We start from the raw sequence: 24,700 nt of genomic DNA, 5'->3' as shown, positions 1-24,700 counted from the left end.
AAGTTGTAAGAGTGAACTTCTGTGTCAAGTTAGGAAGTTACCAGAAAGTTAGTACAGTACTTCATTTTTAGCTTGGAAAACAGACTAAAGCCAGTGTTGCCTCCAAGATTATGCTGATGCTCTGATGTTGTCTTCCTGGAACGGGGCCTCGAACCACGGTCTTTTCTAAGCTGGCCTTTCACGGAGAACTCTCCGTGTCTAAATGTTCTTGTGTGCTTCAAGACCTTCAGGTTGACTTGGATTTTTTTGCTGCATTCTTGCAAATTGCCTTCATTTTTAATGGAGTACAGTCTTTCCTGTGAAAACGCATGCAAGTAGAGCTGAGTGCAAAGCTCCGTATTTTCAAGTGTTATTCCCCCATCTGTGATGACATGATGATTTTTTTTGTTGTTTGTTTGTTTGTTTCCTTCTTTAGAGTGAAATGACTGAACTCCATCAAAGCAGAGGAGGATCTACAATGGATGATGAAGAAAACCTAGCTGTGTTACGGCAGTAAGTATATTTTGATAAACAAAAAATGCTTTTTCTCTGATTTGGTTCCAGCAAAGGCTGAGTTTGGCTAAGGATTTGATAAGACAAGTATGCTTCTTTGAATTAAGCCTCGGTGCTTTCTGAAATGCGTTGGCTATGCTCTGTACACCGAGGAAGATATTTCAGTCTGTCTGCAGCATTGTTTATAGTTTATATACTACCAGACTCTAGCTTTGCTGCAGCGAGGTAATGATATGGCAGGATAACTACATATTTTCATTTCAGAGATGACATCGTTTTGAGTAATAAGCCTCCTGTAAATCTGTCAGAGGTTTTGGTCCCCATGCTTCAGAAGACTTTGTCTTTTTATTTGAGTCATTTTAGTCCCTGTTTTGATAAATGTTATGAAAAATCACCTTCTTATACAAAAACTAAACAGCATCACTTATATTCAAAAAGTAACTTAGTACCACCTGCAATGTGTATAGCAGAGCTTGCATTTCTACCTGTAAACTGGATACTTTACTGTCTTTTCACTGTTACAACCATGTGTTAAATTGTACAAAATCACAAGGGGAGGGTGTTGGGGGGAAGCATGCTTGCTTGACCATTAGGAAAATTAAACTTAAAGCAGCATTGTGATATTTAAAGTGTGCCCTAAATGCCTCTAATTTAAAATGACCGGTGTAACCTTAAGTCTGTTTTTGATAATCCTATGCAGCTCTAACTCCAGCTCCTGTAATACTTGCAAACACAACCAGATTTTGTATGTACAATGATAAAATATTTCATTGCTTCAATTCAGTTACTACAGCACTTAAAATGCTAGATTTTACTTTTTTCCTGTTTAAACACATTTTCAAAGATTGTAAAATGTTTTAAAAATACGTGCTTCTCAATAAGGATATATAAACTATTGACAGAAATATCCATGAAACATCACATTTTCCATTATCTGGAAATTGTTCTTTTATTGTCTGAAGTATGAATGTTGCCTCATTACTTTGCGTAAGCGAATAGGCCTGCCTTAATTGTCATTCTTTGTCTACAGGCATGTAATTAATGAACTTATTGAGACTGAACGAGCATATGTAGAAGAACTTCTCTGCGTTCTTGAGGTAAAGATTAAATTTCACTGCGACTCTTAGTGAATCTATTTATCTCTTCCATTTCACGGATGCTCTTATGCTTTCCTTATCACTGTAATGCCTCTGCTTGTCCCGTCAAGCAGTGTAATCATTACATCTCTCCTTTCTCATCGTATTTTCACAGAGGCAGGAATGTGCAATTTTTTTCTAGGAAATATTCATGCAACTAGGATTTTGTACTAGAAAACACAAATTGGGCAGAAAATAAGATATGCCTACCTATTTAGGTGGAACATAGTGAGATTTGTAATGATCATTAATTCCTGCAAAAGTTCATTTCAGAGTCTTGGGTCGACTCCAGGAAGGTCATGTGTCGCACAGGAATGTAAATCTGCATCACGAGAGTCTTGTGTCAGAGGAGAAAATTTGTTTCTTGATCCCTCTTTGCATATCTTTACGTGATCTTCCAAATGTCTTGGGTACAACTGTGGCAACAGAGTGCCTTGTAATAATATCTTCATTCGAAATTGTAAAGGAAACAAAGGTGTTCCCTTTGCTCCACACTTGTGGAGGCACAATTGCAGTACTGCTGAGTTGCTTGTAGAAATACGCTGCAGTATTCTGTGTTGTTCCTCAAGTTTGTTAAGTCTTCAGACATGGATGTGTCATTTTGTGGTAGTCCGATTTGACTGTAGGAGATGATGAAGTTGCAGATAACTGAGGTTGAATTATTTTAATCAGGATGAATTGGAATTGAGCCAAGTGGGTATTCTTGGTGTCCATGCCAATGTTAAGCTCCTAAATAGGAGTTGTCGTAAGTTATGGACTGGGACTGATAATTTCTGAGTACATACCTTCAAGTAAGAGTAGTGTATGAGGGTTTTGAACTCTGGTCTTGCTTTTGCCTAGTTTGTGCTCAGCTTCCCATAGCATTTATGTCCTGGGTCCAGTCCAAGTGCTAGGAAGTGTTGATGACAGTAGGATGGTTGCATCTGATGTGTGGTAATAAAGCTAGGTAGGTCTGGAATGGACCTTAAGGATCACTTCATTCTCTGCTTTCGTATGCAATGCTATCTGTACAGTTCTGTTCATAAAATCAAGACTCGAATAGTTGGAGGATTTTTGGTCCTTACTGTTGTTACTGGAGGGTTGTTGCAGAATCTTTCTATTCCTCTGGTATTATTGTTTTGCGTAGAGTATAGTGCAACCCTTGTCTTGTTAGGCCAAGCTGTCTTGGTTTTCTGCCAATGTGATAGACTCTCCAGTACTCTGACCATGCCAGGCATACTTCTCTGTGCCTCCTTGCAGTTTGGGATTCATCTCCCTTGAACTTGGGTGATTGGGACTGCCAACGGTAATTCTGGATCAGATCCTTGCTTGAGGTATGGTTCAATGACAGTCTTCCAGCTTTTGAGTAATTCTAGTTATTAATCCATAGTTCTGGTTATTCTCCCAATTTCTTTGTTTCTCCTATTCTGTTAATCTTCCTGTTTTTCCTGTAAAGTAACCTGATACTCCTTTGTATGGACAGTGTCTCCTATTATTATGTCATATTTAATTGCCATGCATTTTCTCTCTGCCAAGGATTCCAACAGAAAAAACCAAGGTACTTCCCAAGATTGATTATTGGGAAACTGCTATAGCTGCTTTTATCTGAGCTTGATAGTTTTCCTTTCATTAATAACCATGGTCATCCCACTTTAGTCTGTGAAATCCAGTAATTTTTATCAGGGAAAAATATTGGTCTAGTCTATTTTTAGGTATTGTATTCTACTTCTTTTTCCATTTACTTCAAGGCTTTTAGAACAGCTTTCAAATGGAAGACTAAGCAAAGCCTTATATATTCTTAAAGTAAGATTAAATGATCCCTGTGGCTGCATGGAGTAGCTTTCCCTCTCCTTTCTTAAAACACAAGTACTACATAGTACTACTGCACAGTAGTAAAACATGAAGGGCTTTTTATATTAAATTATTAAAATAAGTACTATGTCAGCCTGAAGTGAAAAAAAAAGGTTAAAAGCTTTTTGTCAATGTATGGATTTCATGCTTTTGTTCTTTCAGAATTCCAAAGTACTGAGCTCTGTTAGGTTTGTTTTCACCTCTGCTGGGTTAGGTACCCCTTCTTTATGCCAGTGATGGCTTTGCTGCTATGTTCAGCATCATCTTTACTTCAAGTGGAAATGAATCATTGTCTTCATGCATCTCTTCACTGTATCTAAACTTGCATGGTGGCCACAGTTCTTCTTTCCCTGTTAATTTTTTTTAACTCCATTTTATGTAAATGATTTTCATCTTTTTTAGTGGTGTACCACCTTTTTTTTCCTCTTTCAGATGCTACATTTTCCTATTTGGGGGGAGAGATATGGGAGAGGGACCAACGGTTAGCAATCTGTGAGCTCCAGCATCTTTGCTTGTACCGTTGTGGTTTTTTTTTCTTTTTTGTGGTGTTTGAGGAAAAAATACCCAGATTTTTAAAGGAATGTTTCTGATTTAAAAAAAAAAATCTAATCAGTATCCTATCCAAATGCTTGAGTTCTTCAGGGTAGCTGACTTTACCAGCTAGTTCTCCTACTTTTTGTAGTTTGGGCATCACTTTGAAATTGAAAATCTTGGTTGCAGGTGCACGTCTGCTTATCCTTTCATTTAATTTTTCAGTTTGTTATAATTCCGTGCAATTTATTATAATCAATGTCACTAATGCAGTGACCACCTTGTCCGCGATAATTGTGTTTTTTAAAAAATAAAAGAAAAAAAAGAGAGAGATAAATCTAATCCAAATCTAAAGTAGGTCGTATCATCTTCCTTCAGTGCCTTTACACTAAGAAATCTGCTTAAATTAAGAAACCTATTTACAATACAGGTACTAGAGTATTCTTGCAGTTTTCCTGATTGATTGGTTGGGGGTGTTTTGTTTGGGTTTGGGATTTTTGGGGAGGGTTGTTTGGTGGGGTTTTTTTTAGTGTTTCGGGAGATCACTTAATCACAGATTAGTGACCTTGGGACCAGAGGAGAACAGTCCTGGGCTAAAGCCACCTGTGTGCTCTCTTTTCCTTACCCGTGCCAGATATACAGACAAGAGAATGTGGCCTTACATGACGAATGGAAGATGTCAGAATCTAAAGTTATGACTTTTGGTACCAAAGCTAATGAAAATGTCTTAAAGATAGAATTTGCAGCTTAATGATTTCTGTTACTTGCAGAAATAACTACAGTCAGCTTGTTCCCTCATACTAATAGCTAAGATGAGCATGAAAGTTTGCGTGTGTACTGGAATTGTGGCTTTAAACTCAGATGTGTAAAGTCTTAACAGAAAACGTACGAACTACAGTTTGTAAGCAGTATAGGAATGCATAGCCTTTGCTTGGTGGAAATGATTGCAAACTTTGTTTCATCCTTGCTTAACTAAAATTGCAGTAATTATTCAAGTGTCTTTCTAATATATAGGTGTCTCTTACCGGACTGATGGAAAAACAGAATTTGTATACTTTTTTCATGATTAATACTGAGCTCTTTTTTGCTGTCTATCAGCCTGCCCGCAGACTGGCTTGTCAGAGAGAGATAAGTACTGCAAGTAAAGGGAGATAATCAGTGTGTCTCTCATGTGTTGCAGGGTTATGCTGCAGAGATGGACAACCCCTTAATGGCTCATCTCATTTCACCAGAACTCCAAAATAAGAAGGATATCTTGTTTGGGAACATGGAAGAAATTTATCATTTTCACAACAGGTGAGGATTTGCATTCAGATCTAAAAATAGCATTTGGATGGGATTTTTTAGTCTTTCTTTTAATCTGATTTAAATTACTGAAAGATCCTTACTGAGTCCCACTTGGCTATCTGACATGTCAAAATTCATATTGCATAGAACAGGAAAAGCAAAATATCTATGAAAGATGAGCAAAGCTGTGTGAAACTTAATTCAAATGTTTGCAGTACACAGGTAAAATTTTGCATTGTGGTCCTCTTCCTGAAGGGATTTGGGATCTGGTTACAAGCTAATTAAAGCAAGGTTTGTTTGGGTTTCTTTTATTTTTTATGAAATTTGCTATGGAAAGTAAATTATTATTCTAAACCAAAAATTCTCAACTCTTACGTCTGGTTGAGGATGGTTAATTTTACACTTGAGTGACCTCACTCTGAAGTTTGAATCCTTGCTGCTAGAGAGGTATTTCTTCACAGGATTATATTTAAATTGGTAGAAAAGAGAAGTATTTTCAAGAGAAGTTAAGCATATTAAATAGTTGTTTCTTATTCAGGCAAAACTAGACTGGAAGTTTTGCCACTCATTTTTTTGGGTGGGTTTTTTTGGTCTGGAGAGGTGAAGTTTGGTTCGGTTTTTTGCTTTGTAGAGTTTGGTAGTATTTGGAAAGAAAAACCAAACACTTTAAACTGTACAGATCCTGCTGCTGAATATATAGGGCAGGGAATCAAAATACCCCTTCCCTTCTGTCGTGGTTTAACCCCAGCCAGCAATTAAGCACCACACAGCCACTCATCCATTCACCCCCCTGCTGGGATGGGGGAGAGAATCGGAAAAGTGAGAAAACTCGTGGGTTGAGACAAAGACAGTTTAATAGGGAAAGCAAAAGCCATGCACGCAAGCAAAGCAAAACAAGGAATTCATTCACTTCTTCCCATCGGCAGGCAGGTGTTCAGCCATCTCCAGGAAAGCAGGGCTCCATCACGCGTAACAGTTACTTGGGAAGACAAACGCCATGACTCTGAACGTCCCCCCTTTCCTTCTTCTTCCCCCAGCTTTATATGCTGAGCATGACGTCATATGGTATGGGATGTCCCTTTGGTCAGATGGGGTCAGCTGTCCCAGCTGTGTCCCCTCCCAACTTCTTGTGCACCCTCAGCCTCCTCACTGGTGGGGTGGGGTGAGGAGCAGAAAAGGCCTTGGCTCTGTGTAAGCACTGCTCAGCAGTAATGAAAACATCCCTGCGTTATCAACGCTGTTTCCAGCACAAATCCAAAACACAGCCCCATCCTAGCTACTGTGAAGAAAATTAACTCTACCCCAGCCAAACCCAGCACACCTTCCCAATCTTATATTTGATTTCAGTTGTAGCAACAATAAGCTAAAAGAAATTGGTCAGAATGTTTGTTTATTTTAATTTGCTATCCCTTTTTAAGTACATGGTCTGGAAGAGTTTTGTTTAGTTTTGTAGTACAGAATTACAACTCTCTTTCCAAAAGTTTAGAAAACGAATTCCAAGAATGTGAAGATTTTCTACAACTTTTTTAACATGTGCTCTAAGAAAATCTTCTTCCTCGTAGAATATTCTTGAGAGAACTAGAAAACTACGTAGAATACCCAGAACTAGTAGGACGGTGCTTTCTGGATCAGGTATGTGTCATCTTTTGCTGGCATTTCATTTATAAGCCCCTCTAAGACTATAACATATGAGAGTGATTTTCATGTAGCAGTTGCCACCACAGCCCCTTTGTCTTGAACAGGTAACAGGTTGAAAATGTACGTGTTAATTGAGAGTTGGGGATATTTTCTGCTGTGCGGGGTAATTAATTTTGTTAGAAAGAGCTACTACCTTATTGAAAGAAAACTGCTTTATTAAAGTTGCAGTTAGGAAAACATTAAGAGGAGTCATGCACTGCATCATTTCACATCACTATAAATGATTGGTTTAGTTGGTTAGATTTCTTTACTGGATTTTTTTTGTTGTCGTTGTTGTTCTTTTCTGTTTTCTTTAAAGAGTACACCTAAACAGAGTAAGTCCAAAATATTTTTATTCTGAAAATAGAAAGCTATGACAGAATTAAACCTTTTTAATCTGGGATTTATTAAACAATGAGTCTCACCCATAGTATACCAAAGGCTGAATAGGAATCTGTTTATGGAAATCAGTCTCCTGTTTTTTGCTACCCGTTGATGTTCTAAAACTCCTGGGAGGAGCCATCCCTCCCCCTCCTATTTACTGACTACATCCATGGAGATGTTGTTTCCTAAAACTGAGGGACAGGGGTACTTCTGTGCCTGCTGATTTCCTACCTGGTCTTCCCTTTATATCTATAGTTACTATGACATTTTCAGCAGTCTTATTTCCTTTTGCTTTCAGCAAGTGCTGAAGTCACGCTATTTAGTTGCTGAAGTGATAAGGGGCCACAAACTGCTTGGTGTACCTTAGTGCAACTCCCAGTGAAAAACACATTCATAAAATGAAAATGTATGAAGAAAAAAGGGCAAAGACTTTTAAATAAGTTGCACAGAGGGACTCATGGTTGGGCATTCATAGAAGTATTTTTCATATTGTAATAGAAATATATTTGTAAATATAATATATGCTTCTTCGTAAGGTACTTAACATTCAATTGAGGCAAAAATTAACAGGAACATTTTATTCTGATGTTCCAAGTACAGAATTAGTAGCTGTTACAAAATCAGTGATTTTTAATAATCATTTTTTGCTTGGGATGCCTCAAGGAATTGCATTTTTTTCTTGTTGTTTTTTCTTAGCCTTATTGATCATGAAAAAAATTCTTATAAATTTTGTCTGTTAAAGTCACAAGAATTTATTAACTTTTTGCTTGTCTACCCAATGTCAGATGGAAGATTTCCAGATTTATGAAAAATACTGTCAAAATAAACCTCGATCTGAAAGTTTGTGGAGGCAGTTTTCAGATTCTGTATTCTTTCAGGTATGCTTGGTTGAGTATCTAAAATATTTGTGGGGGGTGTTTGTTGTTTATTTTGGTTGGTTTTTTTAAACTTCATCATTTATGTCAAGAACAAATAACAGAAATACTGATTAGTGTACTGATGAAATCCAACACTGATTTCAGGAGTGTCAAAGAAAACTCGATCACAAGCTCAGTTTGGACTCATACTTGCTGAAACCTGTTCAAAGAATAACGAAATACCAATTATTGCTAAAGGTATGTGTTACTCCATTATAACACTAAGTATATTTTGTGCATTTGTTTAAATGCTGCTTCTCTCACCCTGCTGGAGAGAAACCTAAAAATTAGCAGACAGACGTATGAATCAAAACAGAGACAAATCCCAGTCTATCAACCTTCAGCTTGGTTCTTTTCTCTTTCAGCCAAAAAGCTGCTAGTAGACAGGCAAATGTTACACAGAGACACCTTGTACAACTGCTTTTGCCCTTGTATTTCTGCCAAAGAGAAGAATGAAAAGTTGATTAGGGGAAACAGAAGGCCCAAGAAACCTTTGCAACAAAGAAAAAGAGAGTATCTGAAGTACTTGTTATGCGTCAGTTATAGTCACCTCATCCGTATTGCAGGAATTTGCCTTGCTGGGTTCTAGGAAATGCGTTCTAGGAAATGTACTTAACTGAGAGCACTGTATGGTGTTTTTAGGAAGGTTGCTGTTGTGATTCACTTAACCATGCTATACTGAGAGAGCAAAATGAGCAATATACTATCATAAATTTTTAAATTAATGTTTAAGGTTTTGCCATGTTTGAAGCTGGCTTGTTTTAAGAAAAATTTCCCACATAGACACACGTTTCAATAATTGTATTTTACAGTAGTTTAAAAAAATTACCTCAGACCAAATTTATTCCTGAGTTAAAACTGAGCTGAAGTTAACAGCTTTTAAAGAATTAATTACATTAAGCTTGCGTAAAGAGAGGAGTATTAGAAAGGTTTTTGATTAAAAGTATCTTTACTGCCTGCAGTCCATGAGTAAATGCTTATGCTCATACTATGAAGTCTGGGGGCTTCCACGTGAACTTGCAGCTATGTTTATCTGGATCAAATTGGAAGATGCAGCTTCACCAATAAGCCCTTTGGAGAAGGGATGCCTTTATAGATGTGTAAACAATGGTCAGTGCAGTAAGTTTCACTCTCTTACTAGCGTCCCAGGCCTTACCATAATTCAAATAATAAATGAAATTTGCCTATGTTTTTACATTTGTTCACCTCTAAAAAGTAACAAATATAAAAAATATCCTTTTTCTTGTTTGTGTTTTGGGTTTGAGGTTGTTTGTTTGGTTTTTTTTTAGCAATTGTGATCAAAAAAATGTTTGCAAAGTTAGTCTCTTAAAATTCTTAGGTAGAGTTTACAAAACCTGTAGATGAACGAAATATATTTGGCTAATTAGCAGCAGAGATGAGAAGTAAAACTTTATGGTCTTCCAAGTTCCAGCCAGTATTTAACCCACTAGATTATATGGTATAAAACTTTACTAAATAACTTCAAGAAGTGTTAAAATTTGAACGTTCCTAGTTACTGCTGTTTCCAAAGCTAAGTAAGTATATTGTCGTTCTCTGCCTGCTCAGGAAATGCTGAAGTACAGTAAGAACTGTGAAGGTGCTGAAGATCTTCAGGAGGCATTAACTTCTATACTGGGTATTCTCAAAGCAGTTAATGATTCTATGCACCAGATAGCCATTACAGGCTACGATGTGAGTAACAGTATTTTTACTTACTTTTTAATTTATTTTCATTTATTTCTTAGATATATGTACAGCATACCCTATACTGTGTACTAATGAGAAGAATGTTTTACAAAAGGTGCCTTTAAACTGAATTGTGTAATGAAAATAACGGATCTCTCTATACTCTTCTGAAGTTTTCCTGCTATGAATAATGTTTTGCTCCGTCTACCCAAGTTTTTTTCTTTGATCTACTTGACACCAAGCTAAAAACTGAAAATCGTCATGAACAGTCTGGTTTAGGCTACTGCCAAATGGGAGTCACTACTAAGTTTTTATATCTATGTGTAAAACTACACCCAAGACTTTCAGTTAAAAAAAAAAAACCCACCAAACACCAAAACCACACAACGTAAGCAGCTTTGGAGCAGAGTTTGGGGAAAAAAACCCAAACCACCAAATATGTATATTGTGCCTCCCCCTCTCTGTATGTGTAGGTCTCTGTATCCCTGCCATTGGTACTCTTAACTGTAAAATCTTGCCTGAACAGTGTTGGGGAGAGAGAAATTTATGTGTAAAAATCCAACACTGACTTTATTTTTATTACGTTTCCAAACTCAATGTAAACACTGATGAGAGAGATTACTTGGACCAACAGAACTTGTAAAGACCTGTTCACAGTATTCATTTTAGTCTGATGTTATCTTTTTGTAGTTATAAATACCGCTTTTTTTGTTCCAGGGAAACCTGAATGAGTTGGGCAAGCTTTTAATGCAGGGATCCTTCAATGTCTGGACTGATCATAAAAAGGGTCACTCGAAGGTGAAAGATTTGGCACGCTTCAAGCCAATGCAGCGACACCTCTTCCTCCATGAGAAAGCAGTGCTGTTCTGTAAAAAGCGAGAAGAAAACGGAGAGGGATATGAGAAAGCACCGTCTTACAGCTACAAACACTCCTTAAATGTAAGACACTGAGCAGTCCAGTAAGGTTGAGGTACTGAGGGCTTAGCCTGCAGCAATACAATATTCTAGTTTTCTGTCAGCAAAGCTATGTTATGGTTTTGCATTGGGAACTTCACCCTTTCAGGCAAACCTAACTGGTGCTGCAGGTCTGTGTTACTTTGTGTTGCTGTCTGTAGAGAGTCGGGGTGGGGGGAAATTATCCTTTGAGAAAATCCAAACCATACTAGTCTAGCTGAATGGCAGTTGCATTAATCACTCAGCAAATGTAATAATGAGTAGAGCAGGGTAGTATAAAATAGGTATAAGACTTAGTGGTCTGGATTTTAAAAGATGCATCTTGTGGGTCAATTTAATGTACCTAAACCTTTCTTCCCTCCGACGTAGCCAAGCTGACACAAAGCACTAAATTTCTTACATCCAACATGCAGATCATGTCTTATTAGTTATTCTTTTCCTTGAGCAAGAAGCCAAATGTGCTTTGCTTTTCAGAAATAGGGTACCAAAGAATACCAGTAGCCGCCTGCTTCTGTTATTGTAATTGCAATTTGGTAGGTCAGCTCTGTTCTCTTTGCTTCCAGATGGCAGCAGTTGGAATTACAGAAAATGTCAAAGGGGATGCAAAAAAATTTGAAATCTGGTATAATGCAAGGGAAGAAGTTTACATCATACAGGTAAATAAAAAAACCACACCAGATTAATTCATAAGTTAGTTTCTTAAACAATATATTTCAATTGCAGAGTCTTCTGGGGGGAAAAAAAAAAAAATCACGTTTTCCAATATCCATGGGGGATATTGCATACACCATTACTATTGCTCTCACTGGAGCAGTGGATGGCTTGGGAGCCGGGGTTTGTAGCACATGCACAGTCTCTGCCTCAGTGTGTTCCACTTTCACAACTAGTTTCTGGTCACTAAGGACTAGAGAGGGAGCTCTGTCTGTCCCTCTTGAAGGATTCCTCTGAGGCTGTGCTTTGGCACGCAACTCTCTGTGTAATAAGTATTCTATGCTTGATGGCTGATTCTATTTATTTTTGGGTAGGCACCAACCCCTGAAGTTAAAGCTACTTGGGTAAATGAAATAAGAAAAGTGCTGACAAGTCAACTGCAGGCATGCAGAGGTAAAATATTTTGGATAGATATATGGTTTTTTTAATCTCTTTTCTCTCTGAACTTCAAAACCTGCCCTGTATATCTTCACTGTGTAGGACTGTAGAAATGAAAAGCTCAAAACACATCAATTTTAACAGTTCTTTTTCTTTCCTCCATTACAGAAGCTAGTCAGCACAGGACACTAGAACAAACACAGAGTTTGCCTCTACCAGCATCATCTTGTACAAGGTAAGTAAGTATGTTGTCAGATCAGCCTGGCTGTCTTGTAAATATACTAATACATCTAGTTAGCTGTTCTTCATTACTCTATCCCTTAATACTGGCCCTTGTTTTAGGGGTTTTTTTAGGTCTCTTCCTACTATAAAGCTTAGGGTTTATACATCTCCAGAACTATTAAAGTGAGCAGCAGTGGCATGGGCTTTGCCAGTTCATAGAGAACAACACAGAAAAGTCATTTTCTGCACCAGCCAAAATCCTGGTGGTATTATGGGTCTGTTTGTTGAACAGCTAGTTATATACTTTACACGCCAGATAAGAGAGTTATGTGGAGCAGCCTTCTTTCTCTATTCTTTTACTTCATCTGGGTTAATTTTTTTCTTCTTTTTCCGATGTCACATTCTCTTCCTTTTTGTCTTTTTCAGGGCATTATTTTTTCTCTGTCCCTTGTTCTTTTCCTCCAATTTCCTATTTTTTTATCCTTCACCCTACCAACCTGTATATTCTTCTTCTCCCACCTGCTGTTCTGCCCTTCTCTGACACCTCTTTTTAATCCTCTGCTACTCACTCTTTTTTTTCATGATATGTGGATGTGTATATATCCATAAGCCCATGTGCTCATATCTTCACTCATTCTCACATGGTGTGTGCTCAAATATGTATATGCCCTGCATGTTTTATGCATCTACTTATCACTCAGGAAGAATGTCCCAGATGTATAGTATTTGTGGGATTTCTTTCTCCATTCCATTCCTAATTGGAGGCATGATGGGTATCCAACTGCAAGATCCAACCTATGTTCTTTGTTCATTCCTCATCTGTTCCTGTGTTAAGAGCTTCTGAGTGGCAGAGTTTATTCCTTTGTTTTTTTTTTCTTGTTCTTTTTCCTTGGTACTTCAGGAGGAAACTGTCAGCACAGAATGTGTGCCTGTAGCTGAGAGTGAGTGAAAGTTGTCCTGAGCTGTCTTTTCAGGTGTGGTTTTCAACATGTGGTTGCAGTCAGTTAGGGGAATCTTTCTCCTTTGTATGTGCTCATGGTCTTTCTATGCACAACCACCATGACTTCTTCAATCCTGGAAGGTATGATCTGTGAAGTAGCTAAGAAATGGTTTTCAGCCTATATATCTGTATGTAAAAGGCAGCCTGTGACCGAAGGTCATCACCCCTGTTCAGGCCCAAATTTGCTGGAGATGGATTGATTGTCTTAATTTTCTTCCAATAAACAGTCCTTCACGGAACCATATCAGAAACACCAAAAAAATGGAGGAGAGAAAAGCTGATCTCGCAAGTCTAGAAGGTTATGGCACCACAATAGCACCAAAGTACCCCGAGAAAGGCAAAGGTAAGTTTACACATATGTATTCTTATCTTTAACTGTGCTGCAGAAGAGCACACCTGCACTGCAGATGCACAGGCAGATCCACCAGCAAGAGTAGCCACGGTAGTGCAGGCAGACACAGCGTTACACCTGAACGAGCGGGGCTGTGCTGCTTTCAGCCCTCAGGCAGTGCAGCCCACCCACAAAGTGTTGCCCACGCTGCACCAGCGTGCTGGTCACATCTGCCCTTAGCTCGGGGGTTTCTGCGTTCCACTGTGTGGTGTGGACAGGCCCAAAGCCACCTCCATGAAGGGTAGCCAAAAGGAGGTGGGAACTGTGGGTTATGAGGCCCGAGTCTGCAGTAGGTCTCCTTTTAGAGCTGCCCAGCTTCTCAGATTTCTCTTCCTCTGCATAAATTTCTTGGCATTACCTGTTCTGAAGAGTATTATTTTTCTCTTGAATTTTGATTCCCATCATGGAGATTATTTACTAGACCAGTGGCAATACAAGCCCCTGCACAGTGAGAAGAACAACTGGCCGCTTGGGTTCTTCTGTTGTACCTGGACTTTCAGTTGTCCTTTCTCATCTTAACGTGCTGGTTCCCTGGCAAGTCTGTGAACGATTTTTTGCCTTGACCTCTTCATGGCCTTCTCCCCTTTCTTTGTGTCTCTCTCTTCCTTTGTAGATGACACTAGCTCTACCTCAGAATGCTCTGTACTGTCAAAAAAGCGCTTTACGCTGCAGGGCTTTACTAACCTCAAAAGTCAGAAAGGTAATTTTTAAAAAAAGCTAGATTGTTTTCTGTTTAAGGCTGTAATTGAAGCATCACTTTGTGTGTGTGTGTGTAGTGTAACAGGTTTTCAGTGTATACACTAGCTTGTTCTCCTAAGTTCAAGCTAGGTTCCTGAGTCACTGACCCTGACAAGGAGATTTCAAGAGAAACCGGCTCCAGAGTGGGAGAGGGAGATGCAGCTGGGAAAAGTGGAGCTGTTGGAGATGCAAGGGAAGAAGTGCAGTTTCCAATGCCTTTAGTCTCACTATCATGGCCAAGGAAGGAGTTTATAGTGCCCCATTCCTGCAGGAAAACTAGAGGAAGTTAGTTGTCTTCATATCAGATACCTGGCCTGCTTCTAGCTTCAGTGGATCTGCCCCAAGTGCACCTGGACTTGGCAAAAAGGAATCAAGGTTTTCTAGAGTATTTCTATATTAGCATCCTTGCTAACAGAACTCCCAAAGCATGACTACGGCAGAATGTGTATGACGTTGTTGTTTTGCTGGATACAAAAATAGGTAAGAATTTCCTTATGCGTCCAGAAACGGTCTTTATTTTTTTTGCTAAAACAGGCAATAGGAGTCTGAGACCTTTCTTTCTTCCTCCTGCCAAGTAGTCGCACTGGTACATTAAATTCTTGCTTTGAACAGCTGTCTGTGAACAGTCTGAATTGCATTAAGATAATGGCACTTGTTCAAGAGCACGATTTCCCCCCCTGCCTCCTTCCCCCCCCAAGCATCTTTTCAGAATGCCTTTTTGAAACCTGATTACCTTTGAGTTCTTTCTGGAGAGACTCTAGCGTTGCGTATCTCATGCTAATGAGGTGAGCACTAATATTCCATGCTTGCCTTGACAGAAACTCCATCTCCTTCTGCTAAAAGCCAGACATTGCCAATGATCCTTCTTACAGGACCAGGTATTGCTGTAGCACTAGATTTATATAAAAATGATTGCTTAATTTGGTAATTTCCATTTTAGACAAACATTAATCATATTCAGTTGATGTCTAGTTCATTTAGAGAAGTTTACATATACTTTCATCTATTACTGTAAAATAAATTTGTCCGTTTATCTTCAAATAACTACATGTAAATAATTAATTCCTTCTGCTGTAATTGACCAATGACAGCTAAAATTACAGAAATCCATTTGTTTTCCAGTGTAAACTCAAAGGTATTTAGCATGCAATCCACCTATTCTCTTTTTTCCAGTTCTTCAATATCTCTCTTGTGTGTTTTTTGCCTATTCATCCTCCTGCAGCTTCTCCTACCAGTCCTGACAAAAAAGCTAAACGGCATGAAGTAGTGAGTGACCCAGCTCCTTTTGGTTTAAGAGGTAGAGTGATACCACATCTTGTTCTCCACAAATATCCACACATCCCTCTGTAATACGTTACATCAGAGCACTGCGAATACCTGTATGATGCTGTTGCGTGCAGCAGTATTGGTATCAGCTGAGTTCTTCCAAGTGGGTCTGTCAGCTTCTGTATATGCTGTTTTTGATAGCACAACTGGTTGAAGTTTTACCTTGGCATTGGCTAACTAGTTTTTGGGAGAGGGCAGTGGGAAAGGGATGTTCTGCTGAAGAAAACCAGAGCCGGATGTTTAATGGAACTACAGTGGCATCCAGTTGGTATGAGACACTTGGTTTTCCAGTTAGCAACCTCCTGTCACTGTGCCCCTTGTGGAGAGGATTTAACTTTTAAAAAAGGAAAAAAAAAAAAAAAACCTGAGACGCATGTACTCCAGTCAGAGTGAGGATCATCACTGTCATGTGGAATTGCCGTTGTAGATCTGCATCAGTTACTGTAGTCACAGTCCTGTTGCATCTTTCTTTGGGTGAGAGTAGGCAATTTTTACCACCCTGTGAACCCCAGATAATTTAACTCAACCCCTTGTAGCAGTTTGCCTCCTGTCCTCCCACCCCACAGCTAAGCAAAGAATAAAAAAGCATTTCAGTTAAATGACCCATTTCTAACCAGCAAGGCTGTTGGTGAAGGCTTGAGTACAGATCCTTAGGGCTAATTAACTACAGAGTACAAGGAAAGCAGTCCCTCTCTTCCTGACTCTCATTCCACCACCATCTCTTTTAGAAAATATTATTCTAAAGATAAAGCTGTTTCAAGTCCTACCATCATCCTCCTCTCCAGGTTTCCACAGCATTTGTCTTTGTCTCACCTGTGGAAATGATGCGGGTTCAGCTGCTGTGCTGGGGAAACTATGCAACACCGTTCACCCTGTCTGAGCAGCAGGCAATGTAATCCCAGGCCAGACACATGCAGAAACTCCACAAGTGTGGATATGGAGTTACAAAGTTAATTTTTCTGCAGGAAGCAGTCAAACCTCTGAGATTTCCAGCTACCATGGAAGTCCTGAGGGCCTGAAAATGCTATCAGAAAGCAAAGGGTATTTTGTGGCCTTTTCCCCGAATGCTGAAATTTTCCAGGGTGGAGAGTCCTTGATCGTTGCTAATTTACAGTAAAATTGTTGGGTTCTCAGAAAGGACTTGTCTGATTTGCTCTCCCGTCCAGCAGCCTCTCACTTTATGAAACCACTAAACCAAGTAAATGCATTTAAAACATCTAGTAACTCCCCTTTCTGTTTTGCACCTTCCGATCTCTTTTCTGACACTTTATCTCTTCTCCTTCCCCAACTGAAAGAGGGATAAGCGGGCAGTTGACCTGGGCATTTCAGGATGCAACTGCACCAGGTGATGGCACAGCTCCTTGGTGCAGAGCGCATTGCCCCCACTCGTTTCCTTTCACTGCTACATCGCTCCAACTTACATCGCAGTGAGCTCAAGGAAAACGTATTGGTGACAGAATCACACCTTGCAGATAGATCCCATCTCTGTGAACAAACCTGTGGGCCCATTTCTGAAGAGAAGCGATTAATGAATTCTTGTTTTTCTTGGCACCATCAAATCTAAGCTCATTTCTGCATAACCTTGCCTTTTCTCAAGGCTGTCCGCCAAAGACACTTCCTGCCTTTATAGGGAGCTCTGATTTAGTCACACCAGGCAGAGTACACGCATGCACATTGAACGTGCACGCATAATTTTGGTGCCTGTTTAGTTAGCTAATATGAATATGGCCATAGTGACCACTTCCCCCAGCCAGGATGAAATGAGCTTTTATACAGCCTTGTTAAGTAGAGTGCCAGCTTGTACGAGGAGTGGGAGTACTGTTGCTATGGCAGGATCAGGCAGGTCTGCTCTTACCCACATCAGCACAATATATGAAAACAAAGAGGCTGAGAAACAAGAGCTGTTAACCAAAATGTTCCAGATGAGCAGGCCAGTGAGTATGATGCTACGGCAGAGCAATTACAGTGATTTCACTTTCTTTTTCTTTTGTGCAGCTTGTTGGTTCTGTTTCTAATGAGAGCTTGGAACAATTAGGAGAAACCAAGTTTTCTTTTGTTGCATTGTTCTTAACTTGGAAATTATGGAAAGGGTTTCAGCTGTGTCCCACGAGCCGACTATAAGATATGAGCTTCCAAGGAAATTTGCATGGAATACAGCAGGATTTATTGCTCAGTTTCTTCACAGATGGAAGTTCATTCTTAACCCTAGACAGGGCCAAATGGGTCAGTACTACACATGACTTGTGCAGGTCATGCAGCAGTGCAGGCGAGGTAAAAGTCCCACTCCGTTTGGTGTGCTCTGGGTGTGATTTCTTTCTATGATTCTTAGATTGTTCTGGCTTTACTCTGACAATGCTCAGGGTTTTTCCTAATGCACTGGTATGACCAGCCATGCGACAAATGCCTCGGAAGCAGTGAAGAGCAAAAATGCTGGTGCTTTCTCAACTTAACTAATAGTTACATAAAAGTTGGGAGGTTTGTTCTTCCTTTAATTCTTTTCATTGAGTTTCATTGTTGTTACCCTTTGGCTTGAACCAAAATCTTACTTACAAATATTTATTTGTCTTTTATCATGACTTTTTTTCATTATAAACTTGACACATTTATTAGCAGCTGCTGACCTCAGTGAAAAGCATCCCACCAGTAAAACTTACGGTAGTTTTATTTGGAAAAGGATTTTGTGCACTCTGGATATGATTCAGCCTTGTAAATAAATGAAATGCTTCACTCTGGGAGAGAAAAAGGAACTCTAGGCAATAAACGACAGGCAGGAGATTGTTCTTGTGGTGCTTGGTGCAATGACTTAACACCAGGATAATTCAGCGTGATAAGTAATCCTTGTGCCTGAATAACCTTGAATAATAAGCTGCCTCGTCAGGTGAAGTACAGAGTGCCTGTAGCTTGTGTTGAATTTCTTGACAGCTCTAAGTGCTCAACAGTTTGAACAAATCTATGTGCATCCGCCCCTTGTTCCAGCAGGCTGGTTAGGTTGCTTTGGGTGACAACCCGTGTGTTCGTCCTCTTCCCATAGAGTGCATGCTCCTGTCTTCTACCTCCTCCCAAGAAAGAGTATCTATCCATCGTTCATCTTTGTATAAGGGAAAAATAGCTTCTTTTTAGTTGGGAATTTGCGTTCTTTCCATCTGTTTCCCTCTATATAAATCCAAAGGGCCTATATAAATCCAAAATGCCTGCTGTGCATTGCCACAACTCCACTTACTCTGATGGAAACAGGCCAACTTTTGCCAGCTGTGAATTTCACCTAGTGGCTGTAATAACTTCCCTGTGTACAGTTTTCCTCCTGTTTATCACTTTGATCACTTAAGAGCTTTTCAGTGGGAAGAACGTTTCTCCCAGTCCGTGGCTCACTGCTGCAAAGTTAACCGGCGGCTGTTTGTTCCCCGAGGTTGGGCTAAAACATCTCATTCTCTTGATGCATCTGAAGAAAATGATGGCTGGTCTAGTGCTGAAGATCCGCTGAATTCATCGGATGCAGAGGAAGAAGGAGGAGGAGGGGGAGGCGAGATGAAGCTGGTAACCAGAAATACTTTCCTACTGAGCTAAGCAAATGTTACGGATGCATTGTGTGTGGCAGTATATAGGAATGCTTTTGAAGCTTGCAGGAAGGAAAGTGTCTGCCTTGAAATCCTCAGCTGGGCAAAATTCCTAGGGGAACCGAAAATATCCCCTTCTCTTAAATCAGCCTTGTGTTTGTGCCTTGGGAAGGTCCGTCTGTACCTTTGCGTACCTGCAGACTAGTGAGGCCGTGGCTGCTTATGCCATAGTACAGCAGTCAGGCAATGACATGCTTAGCTACCATGTCAACAGACTTCCCACGTACATCGTGTCACTAAGCTTGGTTTGCCAGCTTGGTTTTGGTTTTGGTGGGGTTTTTTTCTTGGGATTTTTTTGTAGATATTTGAATTAATTGTTGTAACGGAAACATTTCACTGAACGTTTTTCAGGGTGTGAGAATTCATGTACTGAATTTGCATGTAACTGAACAGCAAAGTTCTACTACCTCTCAGGATGTGTATTTACACAGTCTTCAGCATGTATGTGCATGAGAAAGGAGGGGAAAGTCCGGAAATTTGCGAAACAAAAGCTGCAACATATACCTTAAATTACTCAATAGAAATAATTTGTTTATGTTTTTCCTCTGTGTGCATTTAGACTCCTGGTAAATATACAGTTGTGACTGATTATGAGAAAGGAGTTTCTGAAGAATTTACAGTGAAAAGTGGAGATCTAGTTCAACTGATTCGTGAAGGGGAGGATGGACTTTGGTACGCAGATCTGTGTTTGGAAACTTTTATACGCAGAACTGTGTTTGGAAGGCAGATGTTTAGGGTAAAACTTTCAAAGGCAGGAAATGAAGCAATTTGACTTTGTATTTTTTATTATTTTAGGTATGTAAAGAACCTGAGCACTGGTAGAGAAGGTTGGATCCCAGCAAACAATCTGCTGATGCTCATAGGCAATTCAAAATCAGCTCAATCTTTAAGCAGCTCTGGTAGGCTATTTATTATCAATGAGACGAATGTCTCTCTGAAGATGCCTATTACAAAAGAAAGTTGTGAAAAACAACAACCATATCATATTTTCTTGTGGGTTTTTTCCTTTCCTTTCTCTTTCCCAGAATCAGGCACTGCCTCCAGCACTTTGAGCACATCATCAAGTTGCAGTGATAGCTGCAATGCCAGCAGCACCAGCTTCTCGGACATTAAGGGCTAACGTTAAATTTTCACCCCACCTCCACGGAAGGTAAATCCAGAGTTTGTAATTTTGTGCAGAGTTCTAGATGTTGGACTCAAACAGAGAACCACGAGTTCTGTGTTGCCAGCTTTGAGTATTTTCACTGGTGATTTTTACAGGTTCTCCCAGAAGGTGCCAATGAAAAGTGCATGGAATGTGAAGTTGTAAATAAAAGCTAAACAATTTGAAATAGGGTCTTGCAGAGGCTTCTGCTCTGAAGTCTGAAGCTGCAGAGCTGTTAGCATAAAACACATTTTCTCATTGATATACAATCAGGTTTCTGCAGAACTGTATCATTTTGTAACAGCCAGGATCTGAATGTGAGCAAACAAAATGTGTTCAGTGCTAAATCCTTATTGTAAACTGATAACACAGCAATCACTGTACAGGATAGGTATGAAGAAAATAAATCCAAGTTTACAATTTCTCCTCCCAAAAAACCCCTTTCTCCAAGGACGTACCTCGGTCAATGCAGTGAATGGGACTCTTACAGCAACCAGGAAGGAGGTTTGGTCCAGCCTTTTCTCTTGGGTCTTCAGGATATTCTTCTGCTCCCTAGAGACTGGGATGCAGACATGACCAATTCATTGACCACAACAGCATCAAAAGAAACTATTATTTTATCCTGTCCAACCTTTTAATGATGTGTGCAATGGAATAGCTGTTTTCTGAGGTATTTTGGCCTCACAACCAAATTCTTTACCAAGATCACTGTGTTTACATAGCCTTGGCAATTTAGTAGTATCTTTTTCCTTACGCAGGTGCACAATGAAACACAAATGTTCTTATTCACTAAACGATTTCTTAATAAACAGTAATTGCCTGGTTACCTTCAGCTCTCACAATTGACATGCAGTTACAGGCAGAAGAAACTATTGTGGCTGCGCTATGGGTCAAGAGCCTTCCTTCAGACAAACGTAGGAGGGCTAGAAACCAGATGTATTTTTAGTCAATAGTGTTTGTTGCAGATTTATTCAAGGAGAAAAACACGACAACATAACTTTTCTATAAAAGGGGAGCACGGGAGTAAAAAAATCTTTATTAGAGAAGGGTCAGATTTATGCTAAGACAAGTATTTCAAATTTTTTTAAAGGAAGAGTAATACTAAACTTGCCATTTTTCAAGGTATGATGTAAGCAAATGTTGTAAATTTTCACCTTGTCAGATGTTCTTTGCACTTCATTCTTACAAACAGTCCAGAACTGTGTGCATGTGTGGAATATTGTATTCATTCCTGTCCATCTCAAATATTTTTACTTATATGAAAATAGGTTTTTAACTGATTCATGTATCATATTATTTAAAAATAATGTGGCCATTAAAAGCGTAATGTTTCAGAAGCAACGGGAACTGCTGTTAATCATCAGACCCTCTGACGGCTGGGCCCTGAAGTCTATCTTTATGCCAAAATTTTAGATTTTAGAGGCTGAAGCTTAGGAAATGTAAAGGACAAATACTCTTAAAAAATTATCTTACTCCTGAGTTGCAAAAGCAACCCTACCCCAGACGCAATCAAAATGCAGCTGACCATGGTCAGCACAAATTGAAACATACATACACACACACACACATATATTTATGTACATATATATGTGCATGTATGTGCTTGTGTGTGTATATATCTGTGTAAATATGTATATTGTGTAGATATGATGTATCAATGTAAAAGATGTATTTATAGTCTTCATGCTGCTGAATGTGTCACTTTACAATTCATAAATACTTAGGTTTCTTGCAATATAAAGGCTGATCAGGGCTTTACTTTGGGCATCTTTTCCAACGCAGAAATCCTTTGATCTTTTTTTAATTATCCCATATAATACTGGGCTGACCGGGAATATTTAGTCTGATATTTAACAGTGGAATGGCAACATGAGATTCAGTTTATCTTCATCTACGTAAGTTATTTTGTAAATTATCTGTAACATAATTTACTTATATATTGCTGTCATTGCTAGGATGAGACTGTCCTTTCATTTCTCACCGCAGCCTCATTTGTGTTATTTCAATGGTTTTCTCCACATCATTGCACTTTAATACAACCCATTTCACCATTTCCTTTTTTACTGATGTTGTGAATTAGAAGTTCAAAGTCAGAGGTCTCTATTGTAATTATGAAAATTTGAATAAATTTCAGCACTTCTTGCTGAATGCCTTTATATAGACATGCTCTGTGTTTTATTTTGTCTCACAGTCTTAAAAGCTTCTTATGGGTATCATATAAAAACAGAGATAGGCTGAAGGATTTGGAACAGAAAACCAGGTCTGTCTAGCTGTTGCTTGTCAGGGTCTGTGTGTTCAAATCCTTTGCCTACTCATTCTGGACCATCTCAGAAAAACACCATTTTGCCCTTGTAATCCTTGTCTCACTTACCTGGCACTGGGGAATTAAAGCATGTCTGCAGGCTGAGGATAAAAAAATGAAAGCCAGTGCCAGGTAATCAGGTTGATTCCCTTTCTCCCACACACCCTTTTTTGAAAGATGGCACGTCGCTGTTGGGTTTTCCCTAAGAAAGCTGTGTATCCCCTGGTTCCCCTCCCCTGTACACATGCTCCTCTCGATCCTGTGGTCTTAGCAGAACAAGTGGAGGTCCCTGTCTGGCAACGGCTGCAGCTGGGTGGGAAACAAGAAACCACATTCACACTTGCAGCATCTGAAGAGGAACATGTTTGCCCGTTCACTGATTAATGGCTTTAAGGACCATCACGCCATGGTGGGAGGTGAATTTCACACTGAACTGGAATGATTTGGACTGAGTTGGTGGCCATGTGCAATCACATGATCCAGCTAAGCTGTTATTGGGATTTGATTGCTTTTATTTACTCTTGTTCTTGTTAACGTAACAGCTACCTCTGTAGTAGGTATTCCTACTGTTCTGAGCAAAAGGAGGTCCAGCCTTTCTGAGCACAACCACATCATACTTGTTACAGCAAAAGAATGAAAGAATTCCAGCCCAGATTTACCTTAGTGGAAAGTAAAGTGTTTTCTATATAAAAGCCTAATAATGATTGATTTCTTTTTAATTGTAATGATGTTTATTTCCTATTGCAAAAACTGTGGACTCATCTTAGGTTTCTTATATGCTAGATAAGTGGCTTGAAGTTGGAGCACAGTCTTTCCTAGATACAGGGGCTGTTTGCTAGTTGGAATTCAAAACCCTTTCTCCATTCTGCACAGATGTTTTCAGTGAGCAAAACCGAGGACTTTGGACCGTAACTAATTTACATCAGTTCTCTCAAAATGACAGGGACTCCCATTCCCCTTCTGTATCATACGTCGGATGGTTATTATGAACTGCACTGTAAAGTTTTGACTGTCCACGCAAGTCCCCAGAATTAGCGGTCTCCCTAGATTTGTGTAGGTGAGTGCCACATCAGCTTGGTACGGGGGAGCTACCCAAATTCAATTCCCTTAACTTAGGATGTAGGAATAGAAGAGCCGGATTCTGTTGTCCCTTAATATTTGGTGTAAACTGTGTCTAGATACCATATTGTCAAAATAAGATGTTTAGGTGTTGAAATAGGTTCTCTGGGCTTTCATTTGAAAGGAGATGAATAGGTAACATGTAAGCTATGATGGCTACATTAGCGATAACTACTGTTTATTTTAACAGCTGTTAAGGAAGATAAAGATGAGATTTTATTGGAGACTCATAAGCAGCTGGAAAGAAATGAATGGCCATGTAAAGATTCTAGGGCAAGGTAGTTTTCTGACCTTTAATAGCAAAGCACTCGATAAATAGCTTCTCCTGCCCTTACAAACACCCTGACAGGGTGAGGCCAGCTGCGGCAGGAGGACAACCCAAGGCCTTTGGCCAAGGTATTAGATGTGCTCCACTTAACTTTGTTCCGGGTCACTTCCAGAAACCCTCTTTAAATGCTGTCCCATTTATTTATAAAATACATCCAGGAAAGAAATTTAAGGCTTGTGAAACTTGCAGCTTGTCACTTTTCTGTGCAGGAGGCTGTGCAATAACCTGCTCAGACAAGCAACATGGGGACCAAAGCACCTATTCTCTTTCATTGGTGAGCAGGAGGTTCTCCTGAGATGGAGCTTAGGCAGAGGGATGCCAGCTCCCTCACCAGCAAGACTGTGTTGGATTTCTCCTGGTTTTTTAATTCCTTTCCACGTCTTTCCAAGCTGCCGCACCTCAAGCTGATATCTTCACCTGTAACAGGTTGGTCAGTCAGAGATCAGAAGGTAGAGAAGGGAGAGCGCGGAGCAGATGGATTCTTTTTTGAGGCGAGCACAGGGGGCTGGTGGGGCGAGGAGCACAGGGCACAA

General features: G+C 39.6%; 1 protein-coding gene across 3 annotated transcripts in view; it reads left to right on the top strand.

Annotated features, from left to right (window-relative positions):
- MCF2L (MCF.2 cell line derived transforming sequence like) overlaps nucleotides 1-22,574 on the top strand; it is a 132,562-nt gene extending 109,988 nt beyond the window's left edge. For 2 of the 3 annotated variants that reach the window (XM_075137043.1, XM_075137034.1), the window contains exons 15-30: nucleotides 416-492; nucleotides 1,523-1,589; nucleotides 5,170-5,285; nucleotides 6,839-6,908; nucleotides 8,123-8,215; nucleotides 8,360-8,452; nucleotides 9,821-9,946; nucleotides 10,658-10,879; nucleotides 11,458-11,550; nucleotides 11,920-11,998; nucleotides 12,152-12,218; nucleotides 13,433-13,548; nucleotides 19,067-19,194; nucleotides 19,834-19,946; nucleotides 20,070-20,173; nucleotides 20,300-22,574. In XM_075137043.1, coding sequence (XP_074993144.1) covers nucleotides 416-492; nucleotides 1,523-1,589; nucleotides 5,170-5,285; nucleotides 6,839-6,908; nucleotides 8,123-8,215; nucleotides 8,360-8,452; nucleotides 9,821-9,946; nucleotides 10,658-10,879; nucleotides 11,458-11,550; nucleotides 11,920-11,998; nucleotides 12,152-12,218; nucleotides 13,433-13,548; nucleotides 19,067-19,194; nucleotides 19,834-19,946; nucleotides 20,070-20,173; nucleotides 20,300-20,394 — 1,659 coding nt within the window. In that variant the 3' untranslated portion in view covers nucleotides 20,395-22,574. Of the gene's footprint in view, nucleotides 1-415; nucleotides 493-1,522; nucleotides 1,590-5,169; nucleotides 5,286-6,838; nucleotides 6,909-8,122; nucleotides 8,216-8,359; nucleotides 8,453-9,820; nucleotides 9,947-10,657; nucleotides 10,880-11,457; nucleotides 11,551-11,919; nucleotides 11,999-12,151; nucleotides 12,219-13,432; nucleotides 13,549-15,556; nucleotides 15,632-19,066; nucleotides 19,195-19,833; nucleotides 19,947-20,069; nucleotides 20,174-20,299 lie in introns of all 3 variants that reach the window. The other variant, XM_075137024.1, reaches the window with a different exon arrangement.
- The last annotated feature ends 2,126 nt before the right edge of the window (nucleotides 22,575-24,700 follow it).

This window comes from Calonectris borealis, chromosome 1 (genome assembly GCF_964195595.1).
Source record: "Calonectris borealis chromosome 1, bCalBor7.hap1.2, whole genome shotgun sequence".
Lineage (NCBI taxonomy): Eukaryota > Metazoa > Chordata > Aves > Procellariiformes > Procellariidae > Calonectris > Calonectris borealis.
Note: the sequence above shows the minus strand (reverse complement) of the source record. Positions and strands in the feature narration are given on the sequence as shown.